Below are 22,586 nucleotides of genomic sequence, written 5' to 3'. Positions count from 1 at the left end.
CTGAATGTCTCTACTGATTTTATTTGTGATAGTTTAGGCCTATTGTAACGAGCCCATCTCACAGGCACGAAACATAAAGGGGAGGCCACGCAGAATTTATGATATAATAATAAGAAGTTATTTATTAAGGGTTACAAGTAGGGATGCACCGATACCACTTTTTTACAAACCGATACGAGTACGAGTATTTTTATTTGTGTACTTGCCGATACCGAGTACCGATACCGATACTTCTTAGATTTGGTCTCCATGAAAGTGCAATTAATTTGGAGGCAGATTTTATTTTATCCTCTGCAGATTATGTCAAGCCTATTGTACAAAATTAACAGAAGGCTATCCCAAGCCAAAAATAAAGAGCTTTCTGGTTTTAACACACAAAAAAAGCCTTCAAACAGACAATATCATCACATTAGACAAAATGCAAATATAACCAGATAAAGGCAATTCAATTTGCTGCATAGTTAACAACACAGTCTGCTGAGTTGGAAGAAGTCGTCCAAAAATTAGGTTCAGCTACTTGTTCTTACTTCTTCTTTGGCTCTCTTCGAAGGCAGTCGCATTTTCTCTCCCTCTCCTCCCCCTGACCTTCCCTGCTTGGCTCCTATCGTCTTGTCTTGTCTTGTCCTATACTTGAGAGACTCTCTCCGCACCGCTCTTCGAACTAAAAACCATGGATTTGATCAACTGGTCTCTCAACGCAATTGACACCATCTTCTCGACGAGAAGCTTGGGTTCGGGGGAACCTGACTGTCCTGCCGGAACGTTCGCAGCTGGCTACTCGATGGACGCGTGGGAGAAGTGGCGAGTCGTGTGCCTGGCGGCCCTTTCCGTGGAGGACATTGACATCTACCTATTCGGAACCATGATTACAGGCTTTCTGCTGAGTGGATTAGGCGGAACCCTGGTTTATCGGAAAATGAATGAAACGGTGACAGCTGTCAAAAGCCCACTAAGGCTGCCCGACATGATTGAGCAACTCGGAGACCGGACGGAATAGGAGTAGACGAGCAAATTGGCGCCTACTCCCAAGACCAAACAACCCCAATCTTATCGGCTTTCGGCCCCCTCAACCAGCACGGGCCTTGGCCAAGGCCGTTGCTGGAACAACAACTCCCCTGAAGATCGCTGCAGTGAGACTCTCTTGCATTCCCTTCCCCCTTTCCACAGACACCTGTGGATTGTTGTCTCTGTCCAGGACCTTTTCAAGGCTGTCTCCATGGCAACGACAATCTTGCAAACTGAGAATCCGTCTGATTGGGCCTGGGGGAAGGCGACAATCCAGGCCTACTTATACACGAACTTTCTACATGCATACACACACACGTACACATTACAGATATGCATTCACCACCCCACGACCCCCATCCCACGCCTTTGCCTGCTTCGTTCCCCCAGTGTGACAGACGGGGCTGTCTGTGCGCCTATCATGGCAGCAGGACCAGATGGCTGCTTGTTTGCGCTGGTTTATCTCCATCCCCATCCTGTTCCCACACTGTACTCCTCTAGGAGCATAGTCTGGGGGTTGCCTTTTTTTTCTCTCCTCCCCTCTCCTCATGTTATGCTGTAATTTCTCCCTATTCAAGTCAACTTAAATTTCCCTTGGGATTAATAAAGTATCCATCTATCCATCTATCTATCTATCTTGCTCCCTCGACCCTGTACCTACTAAACTGTTCAAACAAGTCTTCAGCTGCTTGGCTGCTGACATACTTCATATTGTCAATACCTCCCTGCTATCTGGAACATTCCCTGGTTGCCTCAAACATGCCATTGTTATACCACTTCTAAAAAAACCTACGCTTGACCCCTTGGCTTATGAGAGTTATAGGCCTATCTCTAACTTGCCTTTCTTAGGCAAAATTCTAGAGAAGGTTGTTTATAAGCAACTTTGCACCTATCTGTCTCAAAATTCCATATTTGATGCCTATCAATCTGGGTTTAGGGTAAAACATCTGCTCTAGTCAGTCCTAAATGACCTTCGAATTGCGACTGACAATCAAAAAATATCGATTCTCGTTCTCCTTGATTTAAGCGCTGCATTTGATACAGTCGATCATGCTATTCTTCTTCAATGTCTTTAGCACTCAGTTGGCCTCCAGGGTACAGCTCTTGATTATATATATATTATTGCCACCATCAACATGTTTCTCTGTTCCTACTCCCCTTACCCCTGTAATAGTAACCCTATCAGCACAGTGTATACCCACTAAACTAGTCTTGTTTGTATCATGTATTTACCACCGGATGTCTGTATATATATTAGTACATCTACCAAATGCAGGATATGTACAACACCTGTTGTTTCCCATCCCCTTCTGCCACACAACCCTCCCCCCATCCCCCCTTCCTATCTCCACCCGGCCGACCTCAAGCAGATGGGTCCCCCCTTATGTGCCGTGGTTCTGCTTAAGGTTCCTTCCTGAATAACAGGGAGTTTTTTCTTGCCCGTGTTGCCATTGTGCTTGCACTAAGGGGGTTCAGGCTCTGGGCTCTGTAAAGCGCCTAGAGACAATTGTATTGTTATGGCGCTATATAAATAAAATTTCACTGGCACTTCACTGGCTCCCTGTAAAACAAAAAATTGAGTTCAAAATACTCCTTCTTGTCTATAAATCACTTAACGGCCTTGCCCCACCCTATATTTCCGATTTGATTTATTTGTATGATCCAGCGCGTTGCTTAAGGTTCTCAAGTAAATGTCTTCTCACGACCCCCAGAATAAACACCAATGCTGCACATGGTGCCTTCAGTTACTGTGCCCCAACCCTCTGGAATAGCCTACCTTAAGTTAAGGTCATCGCAATCAGTGCTCTCTTTTAAAAAGGGAATTCAAACTTTTATTTTCTTCAGCTTTTAATTCATGACTATAGGTCTTTGTTTTTAACACTTCATTTTATTGTTTTTATTTTCATGTATATACATATACAGTGGGGAAAATAAGTATTTGAACCCCTGCCGATTTCGCAAGTTTGGCCACTTCCAAAGAAATGTGTGATCTATAATTGTAATGGTAGGTGTATTTTAACAGTGAGAAATAGAATATCAACAAACAAATCCAGAAAACTGCATTTTATAACATTTATGACTTTATTTGTATTTGATGCAGAAAATAAGTATTTGAACCCCTAAGCAAACAGCAAGAATTCTGGCTCCCAATGACCAGTTATGTGCCCAAGAAGCACACAGATTAGTCCTCATTAGGCCTAACAAGGTACACCTGATCTCAACTGGTGACGTGTATAAAAGAAACCTATCCAAAGAATCATACTTCACACCTTCAACCTCATCACCATGGGCAAGACCAAAGAGTTGACCAAGGACGTCAGAGATAAGATTGTAGACCTGCACAAGGCTGGAATGGGTTACAAAACCATCGGCAAGCAGCTTGGTGAGAAGCAGACAACTATTGGTGCGATTATTCGTAAATGGAAGCAACACCAAACAACTGTCAATCACTCTAGGTCTGGGGCTCCATGCAAGATATCCCCTCGTGCGGTATCGGTGATCATCCGAAAGGTGCAGAATAACCCCAGAACTACACAGGGGGAGCTTGTGAATGATCTCAAGGCAGCTGGGACCACAGTCACCAAGAAAACCATTGGCAACACACTACGCCGTAATGGTTTGACACACTAGCTGTCATAAAACTCTAAATATGACTACGTTATACATTTTTCCTTATACGTTTTGCACTATACATCCCATCTACACTGTACATAACCGTATTGTATTGTATTGTATGTTTGTCAAAGGACCTCCTAAGACGCTCAGTCCGAGAGCGTAGCGTGTTGAGCCGCCCGCTACGGAGGCTACTGGACTGTCCTGCCAGGATATGGTGGAGGGGGTGGTTAACATTGCCCATGATGGCCAAGAGCTTGCTCCGCATCCGTCTCTCCACCACAGTCCCCAGTGAGTCCAGATTCAGCCCCACCACTGAGCCCGCCTTTCTGACCAGCCTGTCCAGCCGCCCAGTGTCCCTCTTTGACATGTTGCCTCCCCAGCAGACTGCAGCATAGAAGAGCACGCTCGCCATAACTGATTGATCGAACATGAGCAGCATCTCCTTGCATATGTCAAAGGACCTGAGTTTCCTCAGGAAGAACAACCCGCTCTGACCCTTTTTGTAGAGTGCACTTGCGTTAGCCGACCAGTTCAGCTTGTCATCCGCGATGTCCTTGCCCTGGATGTTAATAGGCTGCAGATATGGCTTAGTCCTGCGGTAGTCAATGACCAACTCCTTGGTCTTGCTGGTGTTCAGAAGAAGGCCATTCCTCTCGCTCCAGTCGCCGAAGGCTCTCGCCAGTGCTGCTCACAACTATGTCAGAGGCACAGCTCCCCAGTCTGACAAACTGCGGCCGTCCTGTCAGGTAGTCGGTTATCCATGATGTAAAGAAGTGAAAGATCTTGTAATTTCGTCTTAGATCCAAGGTTACGGTTTTGCAGATAGTCAGGAACTCGGGAAAGTGTTCAACAAGAAATGGTTTATTCCAGCGCAAATCAACAATCAACTTCGCATACCGAGGTATACGAGAGGAATCTTTCAAAGTATTAGCCGAGCCTCACGTCTCTTATACAATACAATTAACATGTAAACAATAACATTAGGTATGGGAGGGGAAAGGTGTGTCTGGGGGTAGGTATCAGAACTGAAGGGATGACTGCTAATTAATCTGGTTAGGACTCTCACCCTAATTTAATACATATGTCTGTCCCACACCTAGTTTGGCAATCAACTAGCTGGCTTCATACAAAGGACCAGGATGCAGGGCTGATGGCTCTCAGACAAATGGCAGGAACCAGACCTAATGGGATTAAGAGACAGCTTTGATGTCTCTGTAGACTGACCATTTGTGCATCCTAAATATCTATGACAAATATCGATTTCAATGAAATCTAACAATCCCCTCCTATGATCATCAATCAATCTTACATTATGATCACAATAAAAGTTATAAACAATACAACTAAACATAGTCAAACATTGTTCTAGCATGAACAAACACACATGTCTTCATAGTGTAGTGGTTAAATATTCCTATAGTGTAGTGGTCAAAACTTTCTCATGGTGTGTTTATTCTTTTCGGTGTGGATGTCAAGTACTTAGCTCATAGGTAAAGGCGAAAAACCACGTTGGGAAAATTCCTTTACTGTTCCACAATCGTGTGGCAACACTTGTCTTCTGCAAGCTGTGAGCCGTAGCTAGACATCCCTTTTTTTTTCTCTTTATTGCTAAAGGTAATGATATGATTAACACAAAGGGCATGACTTGAATTTACCCGTAATCATTGCGCCCCGTCAGAGATGGTTGTTCTGGGGGCATGCTTTTTATGCAGTGGGTGAAATGGTTCCATTCAGGTTCCCCATTCACCGTTACTGCAGCGTGGGAAGGTGACAATGCTCTGTGTGTTTTCTCACACTTCAGGTTAGCATTATAGGAACAAACATCTCGGCCCCCCAAACCTACAGTTCTTTTTATAACTTCCTCAGCTAAAGCTTCGCCTGCAGCTTCCACTGACTCTGGTTGTATGTGTGTTCTGACCTCAGGCACCAGCGGCTCCTCAGTTTCCTGTGCCTTCTCTCTTACCCCATCACAGTAACCTGGCACTGTCCACTCAACATGGCACAGCCCACTGTCAACTGGGGATTTTCCATCTGGCAACAAACCTAGACCGTCTTTCTCAATAGTCACACACACATCACCTTTGTCAAGCCGCTGACTCTCAGCTGCCGTAAGACACCGTAAGGAGGGCAGACTTAGTTTCCCGGAACCGCAGACATGATGGTCTGTCTCTGAAGATCCGTCAACTTCGCAAACCTACTGAATATATTTTCATCATCATCACTCTCCATGTCATGGTCTCTTTGTGATGGTTAAGACGAGGGGTATATCTACCTCTTCCCTGTGTGTTGCATTGATTTGCCCAATGGCCATGTTTTCCACACTTATGACATGTATCATATGATCTATTTCTGGGTGCGTACTGTGATCTGTAGTGTTGATGTTCAGGCGCTTTCCTAAGCCCTTGTGCATTTAAAAGTCTCAACATACACTCCTGTTCCAAATCTGAATCCCAGGTGTTGACACATCTGAGCTTTTGTTCAACCCCACGTTCCACCCTTCTTGCCACATTGATTAGCATTTCTAAGGTGAATCTGGTGGCTTCCCAAGTAGGTGTGGTCAGCTTAACAGCCTGTTTCACCTCTGGATTCAGGCTATGCAACAAGTTAGCCTTTAGCGCCCCATTGTCGCTTGTACCAAAATTTTCCTCTGTCAAACCACTCATGCCTGAATGTCTTAAAAACGTTTCAATGAATCTTTGAGAAAAATCATCCACAGCCTCATTAATCTTTTGTTTGCAAGCGGCAATCTTTGCCCAATCAGTGCTTGCATTAGTGGAACTTTGAATGAACTCACGTAATGCCTGCCAGCCCTCATCTATCTTCTGTTGGCTGTCTCCTAGCCCACTTTCAACAACCCGCCTGATTTTGTTTGTCTCAGAGGCATTGAGAACAGTACACATCATCGCTACGCCATCCAATGGGTGTAAACGATAAATGTTGCGCAACCGGTTTATTTTAGACCACGCCTCCATCCCCGATTTACGAGGATGCTGCATATCTTTAGACCATAGATCAATGTCCTGGGGTTTTGCCGGTCTATAACTGTATACTACATTTCCACCAGCATGTCTGGTTGTCAAAGGTCGCAAACTGGCTGGTCCACCATCCAAATCCATTTCATCATCACTGTCCTCACACACATCACTGTCTGTGTGGGGTGCCATGGCTGGCTGCAGCATCTTTCGTGTTGCTGTCTGAGCAGCCTCTCTCATTTCATAAAAAGGATACAAAGTCTCGCCAGGTAACGTCATATTATCAGAAACATTCATCCCTTTCCCAGATCGCGCAGCCTGAGTCAATATAAGTTTCTCTGCCTTCCGCGATCTCACATCCTCTGCTAGCGCTCTGACCTTATTTTTCTCCACGAGTAATTGTCTATCCGTCTCAGCCTTTTCGGCCTTCAACTTTGACAACTCCTTAGACAATTCCTCATATTTCTCCTTTTCCTCATGACAATATCTTTCTGTCTCAGCCTTCTGGGCAGCTTTTTGCTTACGCGTAACTTGACTCAGAATTATCAAAGCATACGGCAATTTGTTTTTGTCCGACATTCGCTGCATTTTTCCCCACGCGCGCTTTGCATCGTCAATAGGCCACAGATTATCATCGTCAGGCACAATGTCATATTTTGTTTCTATCTTCCTTTGTACCACATCTACTTTCAAATAGTTATTAAGAAACCCTTTTACTGACGTAATTATGGTTCCTTCATCAATTTCAGGCACATCTCGCCCACCCTTAGTATCGGTGGGTCTCTGTTTAACTTTCTCGTTCTTTCCAATCATTTTGGCTTTTGCCACAACACGAAAAACTAGATCTCAGGGTATTATCTTTCCTCCTGATGAACCTCACTATGCCAACAGACGGTCGCTTGTGATTTCAGTCGTAATTTTCAAATTAAACGTCTGATTTCGACAAATTATTCCTCTTCAATACAAAACGTCTCTTTTATGCAACCAAAATCAGTTACCTCATCTATCACAGTCTCACACACTGTAAAACACGGGAAAACGATTTAATTCTACAAGACCTCCAAGTATTAATTAAGTTAATTGTCAGGAATCACCAAACACCGAGCTTTAACACAAAAACACAGCTGAAGCCTTCCACTTCACTTAGTTAAGTTAAAAAACACAACGGTAGTACCCTTGCTATCCAACCTATCCAATAATGAGCAGCTTACTCTGCGTTCACCCTGCAAAAATCAATACTGGAAACTATTTGCGCCAGGACTACACGTTTTGTATGTTTTTTCCGAAAAGGGCATACAAGCACCTTTAACATATACAACACACGGGAAATTCTGTCCCGCAAAAACCAAAGTGCATACAATTACGGATAAATGTACCACTTACTCATACGTGATCTGTCTCGGAAAACACACGTTCACTTATGGGCCCAATTTTTACAAGTCCTTATATCTGCTCAATGGATCTAACGTACACAGCAACTTTCGGTTCTTTTTTTCAGCGAAGTAGAAATGTAAAATATTCTCTCACCGTATTTTTTTCCTTCTTCTTGAAACTGGGTGGAAACACCAAATAAAAGATCTCGTAATTTCGTCTTAGATCCAAGGTTACGGATTTGCAGATAGTCAGGAACTCGGGAAAGTGTTCAACAAGAAATGGTTTATTCCAGCGCAAATTGAACAATCAACTTCGCATACCGAGGTATACGAGAGGAATCTTTCAAAGTATTAGCCGAGCCTCACGTCTCTTATACAATACAATTAACATGTAAACAATAACATTAGGTATGGGAGGGGAAAGGTGTGTCTGGGGGTAGGTATCAGAACTGAAGGGATGACTGCTAATTAATCTGGTTAGGACTCTCACCCTAATTTAATACATATGTCTGTCCCACACCTAGTTTGGCAATCAACTAGCTGGCTTCAAACAAAGGACCAGGATGCAGGGCTGATGGCTCTCAGACAAATGGCAGGAACCAGACCTAATGGGATTAAGAGACAGCTTTGATGTCTCTGTAGACTGACCATTTGTGCATCCTAAATATCTATGACAAATATCGATTTCAATGAAATCTAACAGAAGGCATCCACCCCCATAAATACAAAATTCAGCTATATGCCTCAATGCTTAATATTTTTGGTACACTAGCACAATAAAAGTGAGCAGACACTTTTCTTTCCCAGTACAGTAAGTAAAACACATGAGACTACCACTAGAAGGGTCCTGCAGCCCTAATACTGATCAGTGGTGACATTTTTATAAACTTTTACAGTACTACAACATTCTCCCTTGCCTTGAATCTTTACAAAAAAACTTTAGCACATCTTGTCCACCCCTAAAATCCCCCATATCCCACAAATATTTCAAGGCAAGCTTTTGTCATGACACTAAGAACAACCTTTTCTGTTGGTTTGTAGATACCAGTTTTGTGTGGCAAGATTACCAGGTGTGATCAGTGGTACAGTGGTTAGGGTTGTTGTCAATTCCTGGCCAATGCAAGATGTAAGTCACTTTGGATAGTGTTTGTTGTAGTTCCCTTTTTGGGTCACTTTGTCTCATTGATGGCCCATGACTTTCATATGCAGCAGTAATAGTGGGAGAATATTTTCAGTGACACATACATCTATATTTTTCCTTCATACATGTACATTTCAATGCAAATGCCTTACTGCAGTATATGTGGTAACAAAGCTGCAAACAAACAAAACAAAGATGGAAACTAAATACATTTCTTAATACATCAGCAAAACAAAATCTGTCTTATTTCAAGTGTATAATTTAATTTGTCTGTGAAAATACAGCATATTTCCATCTACAGTGATCTAAATTTTGTCTGGTTTTGAACTGAAAGTTAACTGTTTTGAACAGAGTATCTAAATATCTGCAAAAAATGCTGTAGTTACAGTAAGCGTTTTGCTGGTGGTGAACATTGACTGAGACAGGTATCCATGAATTTCGGAAGAAGTGGTCATTGACTGCATTTTGTATCTAAGCAATGGAAAAGTATCCACAGTTTAGTTCACATAGTCTACTGATATGCTGGATGTGTTAAGTGTTTTGAGAAAGTGTACATGGTATTGAACCAAGTGTGAAAATGATTGAAATAAACTGTAATGGTCTCACTTTCTGAAGCTTGTCACCAGAGTCTGCTATCCCTGGGTTTGAACAGGGTAGGTATCTGCATAACTCCTCATACCTATCTCGTGGCATGGTGTCTGCCATGGTGGACACTTGTAAGGCTGGATCAGATGAACAGTAGTCAAGATAAGAGGGTAAATGATAGATACCCATGAGGATGTTTATTCCCACAAACACCTTCATCTCCTCCACAAATGTATTGCACAAGGATGCATTTGAAGAGGCATAGAGGTTGGTGTTTTCAATTGAATTAGCAAAAAAAATTGGTTATCTATATGGTTTAGTAGTGTTGATATTTATAGTTTAAATAAAGTCAAATAGTTTAATATTTATTTACAAAATATATAACAAATACTAATGAAATACATTAAGAACATATTAAATGTAATATATACGTTTGCAGTACTGTTCTAAACTTAAGTCCAAAAAAGACCTGGTTATGAATTTGAACTTTAGGGTGTATGTGAAGCTATGTATTTTAAATATTTGTAGATGTCACTAAGACATATTTTATATCATATTAAAAAACTATTTATGCCCTTTCAAACTTTTCATTTTTATTTTGTTTTCTAACTATAACTATTTGTTTACAGGATGACAAAAAAAAAGAAATGTGTTTCTCAGTAATTTGCTGCAGTGTTCTAGAATTATATTGGTGATCAGAGTTCATTTGACAATGTGGATGATTATTTTGTTACAGTAAAACCATAGGCAGGTGCATTCATATGATGTTGCATGATGTTCAGTGTCTTTAGCAGTGTCATGATGTCTGTTTCCAGGTGGTGCTCCACATATCTCAGACATGAGGATTGTACTGCTGGGAAGCCGAATGAATTGGAAGAATTCACCAGGAAACATCATCCTGGGAAGAGAGGAGTTGAATACCTCAGGAGAAATAGATGAGTGTGTGAAGAGAGAGGGAGAAACAGCAGGGAGACACATCACTGTAGTGGAGGCACCCGGATGGTTTCACAATTATTCTGTAGTGGAAACCCTTAAACGTGATAAACAAGAGATTGTCCTCAGTGTGTCTCTGTGTCCTCCAGGACCCCATGCTGTACTGCTGGTTATTTATGCGCACCACTCATTCACAGAGACACACAGAAGAGCAGCACAGGAACACCTGGAGCTTCTGGGTGAGAGAGTCTGGAGTCACACTATAGTGCTGTTCATCTGTGAGGACTGGCTGGGAAGCACAACCATTGAGCAGCACATCCAGAGAGAAGGAAAGGCTCTGCAGTGGGTTGTAGAGAAATGTGGGAACAGGTATCATGTTGTAGAGAATAACAAGAGTGATGGTGGCCAGGTGACAAAGCTGCTGGAGAAGATAGAAGAGATGGTGGCAGGAAACAGAGGCCATCACTTTGACTTTGATGCAAAGATTATGAAAGAACTGATGATGAGGAAAAAGGAAGACGAGAGAAGAGCAGAGGAGAGGAAGATGAAGGTGCAGAATCACAGAGAGACTCTCAGATCATCAGGTGAGAGACATGTTCAGCTCTCAGACATACAAATGTACATACCACAGCTCTTATTTACTTAGTTCATTCTCTATCTCTCTCACACTCTCTCTCTCTATCTATCTATCTATCTTTCTATCTTTCTGTCTCTCCCTCTTTAAACACAAATACGTACAAGCCCCCCCCCCCCAAACACATACACATTAATACACATTTACGTTTGTAATATTTTTTATACACATAAAGCAACTGCTACCAGATCTCCCTCATTGCTAGGAAACACAAAGCAACCAACCCTGAAACACATCTACATGCATGAACACACACAAGATCAGAGTTCATTTGACAATGTGGATGATTATTCTGTTACAGTAAAACCATAGGCAGGTGCATTCATATGATGTTGCATGATGTTCAGTGTCTTTAGCAGTGTCATGATGTCTGTTTCCAGGTGGTGCTCCACATATCTCAGACATGAGGATTGTACTGCTGGGACACCGAATGAATTGGAAGGTTTCATCAGGAAACATCATCCTGGGAAGAGAGGCGTTTGATACCTCAGGAAGAACAGCTGAGTGTGTGAAGAGAGAGGGAGAAACAGCAGGGAGACACATCACTGTAGTGGAGGCACCCGGATGGTTTCGCAATCAAACTGTAGTGGAAACTCCTGAACGTGATAAACAAGAGATTGTCCTCAGTCTGTCTCTGTGTCCTCCAGGACCCCATGCTGTACTGCTGGTCATTCATCCGTTCCTGTCATTCACAGAGACACACAGAAGATCAGTGCAGGAACACCTGGAGCTTCTGGGTTTTGAAGTCTGGAAACACACTATAGTGCTGTTCATCTGTGAGGACTGGCTGGGAAGCACAACCATTGAGCAGCACATCCAAAGAGAAGGGAGAACTCTGCAGTGGGTTGTAGAGAAATGTGGGAACAGGTATCATGTTGTAGAGAATCACAAGAGCGATGATGGCCAGGTGACAGAGCTGCTGGAGAAGATAGAAGAGATGGTGGCAGGAAACAGAGGCCATCACTTTGACTTTGATGCAAAGATTCTGAAAGAACTGATGATGAGGAAAAAGGAAGACGAGAGAAGAGCAGAGGAGAGGAAGAGGAAGGTGCAGAAGCACAGAGAGACTCTCAGATCATCAGGTGAGAGAAATGTTCAGCTCTCAGACGTACAAATGTACATACCACAGCTCTTATTTACTTCATTCATTCTCTCTCGCACTCTCTCTATCTATCTATCTATCTTTCTGTCTCTCCCTCTTTAAGTACACACACACACATACAAGCACCCCCCCCCCTCTAACACAAACATAATCATACACATTTATGTTTGTATTATTCTTTTATACACATAAAGCAACTGCTACCAGATCTCCCTCATTGCTAGGAAACACAAAGCAACCAACTCTAAAACACATATACATGCATGAACACACACAAGATCAGAGTTCATTTGACAATGTGGATGATTATTCTGTTACAGTAAAACCATAGGCAGGTGCATTCATATGATGTTGCATGATGTTCAGTGTCTTTAGCAGTGTCATGATGTCTGTTTCCAGGTGGTGCTCCACATATCTCAGACATGAGGATTGTACTGATGGGAAACCGAATGATTTGGAAGAATTCACCAGGAAACATCATCCTGGGAAGAGAGGCGTTTGATACCTCAGGACGAAAAGCTGAGTGTGTGAAGAGAGAGGGAGAAACAGCAGGGAGACACATCACTATAGTGGAGGCACCCGGATGGTTTCACAATCAAACTGTAGTGAAAACTCCTGAACGTGATAAACAAGAGATTGTCCTCAGTGTGTCTCTGTGTCCTCCAGGACCCCATGCTGTACTGCTGGTCATTTATGCGCTCGAGTCATTCACAGAGACACACAGAAGATCAGCGCAGGAACACCTGGAGCTTCTGGGTTTTGGAGTCTGGAGTCACACTATAGTGCTGTTCATCTGTGAGGACTGGCTGGGAAACACAACCATTGAGCAGCACATCCAGAGAGAAGGAAAGGCTCTGCAGTGGGTTGTAGAGAAATGTGGGAACAGGTATCATGTTGTAGAGAATAACAAGAGTGATGGTGGCCAGGTGACAAAGCTGCTGGAGAAGATAGAAGAGATGGTGGCAGGAAACAGAGGCCATCACTTTGACTTTGATGCAAAGATTCTGAAAGAACTGATGATGAGGAAAAAGAGAGATGAGAGAAGAGCAGAGGAGAGGAAGAGGAAGGTGCAGAAGCACAGAGAGACTCTCAGATCATCAGGTGAGAGACATGTTCAGCTCTCAGACATACAAATGTACATACCACAGCTCTAATTTACTTCATTCATTCTCTATCTCTCTCGCTCTATCTATCTATCTATCTATCTTTCTGTTTCTCCCTCTTTAAACACAAATACATACATACAAGCAACCCCCCCCCCCCAAACACACACACATTAATACACATTCATGTTTGTAATATTCTTTTATACACATAAAGCAACTGCTACCAGATCTCCCTCATTGCTATAGGAAACACAAAACAACCAACCCTAAAACACATCTACATGCATGAAAACACACACAAGATCAGAGTTCATTTGACAATGTGGATGATTATTCTGTTACAGTAAAACCATAGGCAGGTGCATTCATATGATGTTGCATGATGTTCAGTGTCTTTAGCAGTGTCATGATGTCTGTTTCCAGGTGGTGCTCCACATATCTCAGACATGAGGATTGTACTGCTGGGAAGCCGAATGAATTGGAAGAATTCACCAGGAAACATCATCCTGGGAAGAGAGGAGTTGAATACCTCAGGAGAAATAGATGAGTGTGTGAAGAGAGAGGGAGAAACAGCAGGGAGACACATCACTGTAGTGGAGGCACCCGGATGGATTCACAATCAAACTGTAGTGGAAACCCTTAAACGTGATAAAAAACAGATTGTCCTCAGTGTGTCTCTGTGTCCTCCAGGACCCCATGCTGTACTGCTGGTCATTTATGCGCTCCACTCATTCACAGAGACAGACAGAAGAGCAGTGCAGGAACACGTGGAGCTTCTGGGTTTTGGAGTCTGGAGTCACACTATAGTGCTGTTCATCTGTGAGGACTGGCTGGGAAGCACAACCATTGAGCAGCACATCCAGAGAGAAGGAAAGGCTCTGCAGTGGGTTGTAGAGAAATGTGGGAACAGGTATCATGTTGTAGAGAATAACAAGAGCGATGGTGGCCAGGTGACAGAGCTGCTGGAGAAGATAGAAGAGATGGTGGCAAGAAACAGTGGAGGGTGGAGTATGGGTGGCCGTCCTAATTGTCAGTATATTTTTTCACGTCATGAAAATTCCCCACTTATGATTTGCATACATGTATATTTAAGTTTAACATAATATGAAATACAGATATTATATGGAAATTCATCATAGTGCTATACTATTGATTGACTGTGCCTGACTGTTATTATTTCCATATTTCCCCTGTCTGTACAGTTAGAGAAGGCCTACCTGATGACTACTCAAGGGGAGATAGTGGATATGACTCTGCTAAATCAGGACTTGAATCTGAGCTCATAAAGACCTTTAAGCAGCTGAGTGCTGCTGGCTCTGCCAAAGGCTTTGGACAACAGAAGCCTCCCTTGAGACCAGAACATCGAAAAGCACCATGTGCTGAGCGGAAAGGTTAGTTTTAGTTTTTCCCCCCAAGTTACCTTCTGTTGAAGTATCCTCCATTATCAAATACAAATCAGTAAAATTCAGTTGCTCAAATCTAGCCCTCATAAAATGATTAATTACTCATTTACACATAAAATATGTAATCCATATGCAGTTGTAAGTGGTACAGTACATATGTTTGATAATAATAATCCTTAATTCTTATAAATATAATCCTTTGTATGTTGTCATGTACCCACTTCTTTTAGTCTTTGAAAGAAAAGTTCCATTTGTGGATGAGTCGACAATAACTGTAAATTATGATGAATGCATCGGACGTGGCTCCTATGGAACAGTTTACAGAGGATCATACCAGGGAACTCCTGCTGCTGTAAAGATGATAGAAATAAGAGACAATCCAAGGACTACAAATGAATTCATTATACCTTGGTAAGACCAGATGTGTGTATACATTTGTACGTACGCCTTCGTGTTTTACATTGAAGTGGGACTTGTACTCTATGTCATTAAAATGTATTCTGTTGTAGTAGTAATCAGTAATCGAATACAGTTTATACAAAATCAACCTAAAGCTTTGATTGTTACGCATTTCACAGTCATTCTGGAGATGATTTAAGACATCTGAACAACAAAATATTCTGATAGATACAGTGAAGATATGCTGTATGAATGATCATTAGCCATCAGTTCTTGTCCCTAAAGTATTATTGCATAAAAAAAGCCTTAGATTCAATTCTTTCTTCAGGCGTTTGTCTCACCCCAACATCGTTCGGATGATTGCTGTAGCCAGAAGTGAGACACACGTCCTCATTGCTAATCAGTATATCCATGGAGCCAACTTGCAGGAGGTGCTTTACAAAGACACTCCCATCAAGGTAGTGCATTATCATATTGGGTGTTTGGTGAAATACACACAGTGATGCTAGAAAGTAAGAGAACACCTTAGAGATTCCTGAAAATCTGCATAAATATGACTTAAAGTGTAATTCAATTCAATTCAATTCAATTTTATTTATATAGCGCCATAACAATACAATTGACCGATCGCGAAACTCCTCCCTAGAACGGCCCTCGTCCAATCATACCTTAGCAACCGCTACTAAGAGAAGAAGGTCCGACAACTTTGAGGTCTGAGCAGCATGGTGAAGCAGTGTGCTTACGGGACTTTTAGATCTGACATAGAGATTAGAGGGATGCGTGTTTTTTTTCCGCATTTCCAAAGCCCAAAACACAAGAGGAAAGGTGCCGACGGTGGATTAAACAGTGTGGGAGACCCCACTCCCACCTCAATATATCGAAAAACACACATATGTCTGCTCCAAAGTAAATGAAGCTGCTTGCAGCTAGCTATGATATCTATCTAGCGAACTACGCTATCGCTAGGTATGATAACTAACTGTCTAGTTGAGAGAACATCCCCAAACAGTTATGGTTCATGACAACTTGTATTATTACCACTACAAGTACATAACTAGTCTCTCCAACTAAAGTGTTAATGTTAAAATCAAAATGTTACCGTCAAAATGTTAATGTTACCGTCTGTAAAATTGCACTCTGAGCTATCCTAGCTAGCGATAGCAAACGCCAGCATTGAACAGAACTTTTAACGAACACTTTGTATTTATGCTTGATACAACATTGAACAGAACTTTTAACGAACACTTTGTATTTATGCTGCTGGCGTTTGCTATCTCTGGCCAGGATAGCTCAGCGTGCAATTTTACAGACGTAACATCAACATCGCTAGCTAGGATAGCTCAGCGTGCAATTTTACAGACGGTAACATCAACATCGCTAGCTAGGATAGCTCAGTGTGCAATTTTACAGACGGTAACATTAACATTTTGATTTTAACATTAACACTTTAGTTGGAGAGACTAGCTCGAGCTTAACATACTGTATCAATGTTGAACAAAAGGCCATTATGAAGTTGTTTTATTTTAATCTTTGTGGCATTTTGTGAATGGGCAACCTACTCCTGAGTATCCCAAGGTATGCATAAGGCACAACCTGAGAGCAATAACCTGGTGATCTGATACAAAGCCATAGCATTACATCAGGATCATCATTTTACAAGGAAGTTATCACTACAGTGACTGTGAAATACTTTCAGCAACATGCACACACATCCCTTGAACAATAACGTCACTAGCAGCTATCTTGATCCACACTGGTACGTTACTGTACTGTTCTCTAGATTGTCACCATCCTAGCTAGCTAGATCGATAGATACCTCCAGTACCAGAGTGTCTCGCCAGAGACGGAATAAATAATAAGAATAAAGAATCTTTGTAGGTTATTAGCTAGCTTGAAATATTATATACATATCTTACCCAGTGGTGAAATAACATGACTAGTCTACAAGGTTTGTGCTGGTTGCATTTAATGAAGAGGTCGTAGGGTTTCTCATTTTTTTTTATTGAGACCTGTATACTTTTGCTTCGATTATTGTTGTGTCCACTTCGTTGTTGATCTTAATATTTTGGATATACTTCCACTGCATACTGCAGTCCCTTTTGCCTTGATCTGGAGGATATCGTGGAGGTATTACTCCAAAAATCATCACTCACACTGACAGCTATAGCGCTTGTCCCCGTACTCGCCATGGCTTTTAGCTTGACAGTTCCGGGAATTGTGTCGGACGTAGCAACAGTAACTAAGGGGGCGGGGCCCTGGCGATCGGTCAATTGTCTCTAGGCGCTTTACAGAGCCCAGAGCCTGAAACCCCCTTAGTGCAAGCACAATGGCAACACGGGCAAGAAAAAACTCCCTGTTAGTCAGGAAGGAACCTTAAGCAGAACCACGGCACATAAAGGGGGACCCATCTGCTTGAGGTCGGCCGGGTGGAGATAGGAGGGGGGGATGGGGGGGGGGAGGGGGTTGTGTGGCAGAAGGGGATGGGGAAACAACAGGTGTTGTACATTTGGTAGGTGTACATAATATATATACAGACATCCGGTGGTAAATACATAATACAGACAAGACCAGTTTAGTGGGTATACACTGTGCTCAAAGGTTTACTGTTACAGGGGTAAGGGGAGTAGGAACAGAGAAACATGTTGATGGTGGCAATAATATATATTGTATATAAATGCTAGCATAGGGTATGAGGTAGAGTAAGTGTACGGCAGTGCGGTGGCGGTGGGTGCAATTGGCCAAGGGTTTCTACGGGTAGACCGGGTGGAGAGACTACAGCAACGTCCCATAGCGAAGATAGTCTGGATTAGGAGAGAAAGAAAAAGAACAGAGTGAGTGGGTAGAGTTTGGCTGTCCATATGCGTAGATGAGGAGTAGTGGGGGTGAGGAGCAATGTTTCCACTTCCATCAGCAATTGGAACATGCTACAAGGGAGAGAGAACATTTTTGTTAGTAGACATTTATTTCAGAAACAGATAAGGAGATACCTTTGGGTAGTAGATTTACAGTAGGCAATATGGCAATTTTATCAGTATTATTATAAGCATTAGCAATGTGATTGTTACGTCCTCCTGTCTTAGGGGTTGCTGTTTCACCTTATTTCTATGTCTGTTACTTTGCCTACTATTTTGATTGTGTGCAGGTGTTGCCTGTCAGCCGTGGGCGGAGCCCGGTAGGTTTTAAGGCCGGGATCGCCGTCCAGAAGGGCTCTCCTTCAACTGCGTGCTGACACGCTATTCGGGCCTTCCTCGTCGTTCTATTTTGCAATTGAAATTCTCTGTTCTATATCGCCTTTTTGTTTATTGAAACCCCCTAGAAACGAGCCCATTCCGTCTTGTGCTTCATTCGTTGCCTATCAGCGGAGCTGGTTTGTAACAGTGATATGAGAGGAGAGGGAATCAGTTCTTAATCTAAGACATTAAAACACATAAGGAGAAGCAATTAGAAAATTAATTTACAATAGATGTAAAACATGCTATTTGATTATTTCTTTAGGAGTAACTGATCCCACATGAATTGACCATGGGGTGAAAAAGTATGTGAACCCTTCTTCCAATAACTGGTGTGAACAACCGTTCTTCCATACTGAGGTACTCGTGATGTTAATGGGCTTTCTTGCAGGACCTCCCTGCCTCGTGTTCATGATCACTGCATTTCTGTTGGAGTCTAGACTTTGACCTGGTCCTTCCAAATTGCAAAACGGCCTTAACCATTTTGGTAGACATACTTGTGTGTGTAGAGTTGTCTTTCTGAAAAAATCACCCTCTGTTGAGTTCACTCCACATATGGATGCCCTAACTTTCTACTGTGGTCTCGACCTGGTGGTGGACTGATGAATTGAGAATTGAGTTGAGGGCATGTCACCATTGAAAGAACTATGATTTTGGCATTGCGGCAGGACATTTTCCAACAAGAGTCTTTCAGAAGGACAATGACTTTCAACTGTTGTGTGGGACTGTTGAATGGCTCATGGAAATGTTTGATTATAGTCACTGTTGTGCAAGGGGTTCACACCAGATACTGGAGGGAGGGTTCACAAACTTTTTCACACCATGTTGATTTCATGTTGGATTGGTCAAGAGAGGAATCAATGAGTAGACAATTGTTTTGTAGATAATTAAGACCTTTGTCCTTTGTGAGGTTTTTAATGGCACACACGACACACTGGAACACACACGTGCATATATGGAGGCGACACAGGACACACACACACACACACACGCAGGTAGGCCTGAGGTCGCGGTGAATTTATTTTCTGCTTTTTCCCATCCTGGACCGTCCTTCCTCAAGGACCCCCCAGGAGCAGTGGGCAGCTTTGCAGCGCCCGGGGACCAAGTGAAGTGAACTGTCCATCTTTGGTCAGGGATGGACATGAGTTCTGTTATTTTGCATGTTTTTACTGTTGGGGTTTTTAGTGGAGGAAACCCCTTGTGAACACGGGGAGAACATGCAAACTCCACACAGAAAGGCCCGGGAGATAGCCCACTTGAGCACTGTGCACTCTGGGGAGGATCTGCCCCCCAGAGCCAACAGCGCCCCATGCGGGAATCGAACCCATGGCCTTCTTGCTGTGAGGCAGCAGTGCAAGCAGTGCAAGCAACTGAGCCACCGTGCCACTATAGATGACTATGCCATTGGCTTCTCTTTATCAGTTTTGATGACTTAGATGAAGTATAAGTCACATTTTAGGTGACATTTATGCAGATTTTCAGGTTCACAGACTTTCTTCCTGTAAATAATATTACAACATAGTAAAGAATTCCTAAAAATATTGCTCTATAACACTTTAAGTTGCAGGATGAGGATAAGCTGTTTGTGGCTGTAGATATTGCCATGGCTGTTGAGTACATACATGGAAAAGCAATCATCCACCAAGATCTGAAGCCAGCGAATGTAATGGTTAGTACCTTGAACCATCCCTCCTTTTTTAAGGGATGGGGATACTATATAATTTCTACCTCATATTCATATTTATTCTCAACACTATTCAGCTTTAGAATTATGCCATATCAGATCTAAAGGTTTTAGACCTGAGAAGCAAAACAGATCGGAAAGTCTTTGTTTCAGATTTTAATTCTAATTAAAAGTTTACATTTCATTTACAAAATACTTTCTAATTATATCTTTACAAGATTGCAGCAGACAACCAAAAGGCCTACCTGACTGATTGGGGCTTGGCGAACCTGAAGGAAACGGTGTCCATGACGACAGGAAGCCGTCAATCAGGGGCTCTCTGTGGTCCACTGGGAGGAACTCCATCCTACATGGCACGAGAATGTCTAGTAAAGTGTAAGAACTGCAGCACCATGTCAGACATGTGGTCTCTTGGCATCACTCTTCTGGAGATGTTCACCAACTCTCAGACCTGGTCTAACAGCAGCCTTCAAGAGCTGCGTAAGCTTCTTTACAAAAAAAAACCTCCTCTTGCTCTGACTAGATTACAGCCTACTCTTCATGACATTGTGAAACCATTGATAGAATATGAACCCAAGTCTCGCATGAATGCCAAAGACCTGGTGATTCTGTTGAAGTCAAAAGTTGATCTCACCAAAAGATATGGGTACAAATGGTAGGAAGACAGGAGTGAAGGATCAATAGTTCTTTTTAAGCTGTTGCATCTGATATGTATAAGCATTGTATTATTGTTGAATATATATATAAAAATGACGTTCCTCCAGATGTAAATCAAGTGCATTCTGAAAAAGTCTCTCTTTGTGAGTGTTCTGGGCTCTGTAAATGGTGAATAATACAAATGTCTCCATTCAGTAAAATCAAACCAAGCAGAGCAGGGAGAATAATGAGGACAATCAAATGCCACATAGGACAGGGAAAGGACTTAGTTGTGTGTGTTTGACAGGTTTAGGCAAAAAAGATGATTCCACTTTTTATACCAGCTGTTTAAAGTCTGAGCATTAAAAGGGCTTGTCAGGTTGTGTCATATCGCTTTTTTGTATGATCGTAGATAGAGTAGATTTTGTATATATATATTTTAACATGATGTCTTTCAGACATGTTTCCTATACAATCATGATGACCTTAGCAGCTAGTGGATAGTAGCACAAATGTAAATTTTTAGTACTCTACTGTCTAGCAAATGTATATGTTTAGTACTGTACTGTCTAGCAAATGTATATGTAAATTAAATATGCACAATGGAATTCTGATGGAGTTTAGCAGATCACAATCTGAAAACAAATGCCAAAGGCCTTCCCTTTTACAGACAAATATATTTTTTACAAAATGTTTCCAACATGAAAATAATGTTACCATTATTTCCATGATGTGCAGAAGTCAAATCTTTACACCGGAACTTTAAAGTACAGTACCTCTTAAGCAGCTACTTTCAAGCAAACCATTCCTCATGATATTCCAAATTCACCATTACATTTGACAAATAAATATATATATTCTTTGTGAGTTTGCTCTCTGCTTTATTCTATGGAAAATCATCTCGCTGTGAGCCTGCTTACTGTCCCAAACTCACACAATCATACAAGTCCCAAAACTAAATATGGTTACCTAACCCATCAAGCAACATTATGCACGAGTCTTATAAACAATAATACGTAAACAAGCACAATAATAAAACATAAACAATAATAACATAAACAAAACATGATTGAGTAAAAAGAGCTGAATGTATACTGTCATACATGTCTGGTTTCACAATGCAGCACAACGTCTATATTTGAATCTCTAAGGAAGTAAACTGAGACACCATTAGTATACAATGCACACGAAGCAGTACGCCTAATTATCTTCATGCATTACTTCAACAAACCAAGATCTGTATCACCAAGACAACAGTTAGCATGCTAGCAAGCTTTAATCAGTGCCAACTGTTCTGTGCAGCTTGCAAGGCTTTTGCATGCCTTTTAGGTAGTTAGCTCTCTAGTTTAAGATCAAGTTAGCTCTCTAGTTTAAGATCAAGTTAGCTCTCTAGTTTAAGATCAAGTTAGCTCTCTAGTTTCAGATCAAGTTAGCTCTCTAGTTTAAGATCAAGTTAGCTCTCTAGTTTACGATTACTCCTTACTACTGCATTGAAACACAAAGACCAGATCCCTCTTCTCCGGTGTTCTCCATCTGAGAACATTATTCATATCACATGACCAGGGACGTGCGGTCCTATGAGGCAGGTGAGGCAGAGCCTCACCTGTCATCTTGAAAAGTAAGAAAAAAAAAAAAATTATAAAATAAAATAAATATTGATATTTCTCTACTAATCTGTGGTATAGGTGTAATTTCTGCATGATTCCAATCATTTCGAGCATTTTTATAATCAAAATAGCTGAATTCGCTGAATTTGCGCATGTCCTA

At 41.9% G+C, this 22,586-nt stretch overlaps 2 protein-coding genes across 2 annotated transcripts in view; both read left to right on the top strand.

The window, feature by feature from the left end:
- Positions 1-12,692, top strand: part of LOC122128613 (GTPase IMAP family member 8-like) — a 35,677-nt gene extending 22,985 nt beyond the window's left edge. Inside the window, exons 3-5 of the mRNA XM_042702944.1 lie at positions 10,508-11,209; positions 11,640-12,416; positions 12,682-12,692. Coding sequence (XP_042558878.1) covers positions 10,508-11,209; positions 11,640-12,416; positions 12,682-12,692 — 1,490 coding nt within the window. The remainder of the gene's footprint in view (positions 1-10,507; positions 11,210-11,639; positions 12,417-12,681) is intronic.
- Positions 12,693-13,807: 1,115 nt separating this feature from the next.
- Positions 13,808-21,681, top strand: LOC105891640 (cAMP-dependent protein kinase type 1-like). Its single transcript, XM_031558814.2, has 6 exons — positions 13,808-14,496; positions 14,670-14,858; positions 15,101-15,281; positions 15,598-15,727; positions 20,061-20,168; positions 20,402-21,681. The coding sequence occupies exons 1-6, from the start codon at positions 13,914-13,916 to the stop codon at positions 20,840-20,842; spliced, it is 1,632 nt and encodes a 543-aa protein (XP_031414674.2). The 5' UTR covers positions 13,808-13,913; the 3' UTR covers positions 20,843-21,681.
- Positions 21,682-22,586: the final 905 nt, after the last annotated feature.

Source organism: Clupea harengus, chromosome 21 (assembly GCF_900700415.2).
Source record: "Clupea harengus chromosome 21, Ch_v2.0.2, whole genome shotgun sequence".
Classification (NCBI taxonomy): domain Eukaryota; kingdom Metazoa; phylum Chordata; class Actinopteri; order Clupeiformes; family Clupeidae; genus Clupea; species Clupea harengus.
Note: the sequence above shows the minus strand (reverse complement) of the source record. Positions and strands in the feature narration are given on the sequence as shown.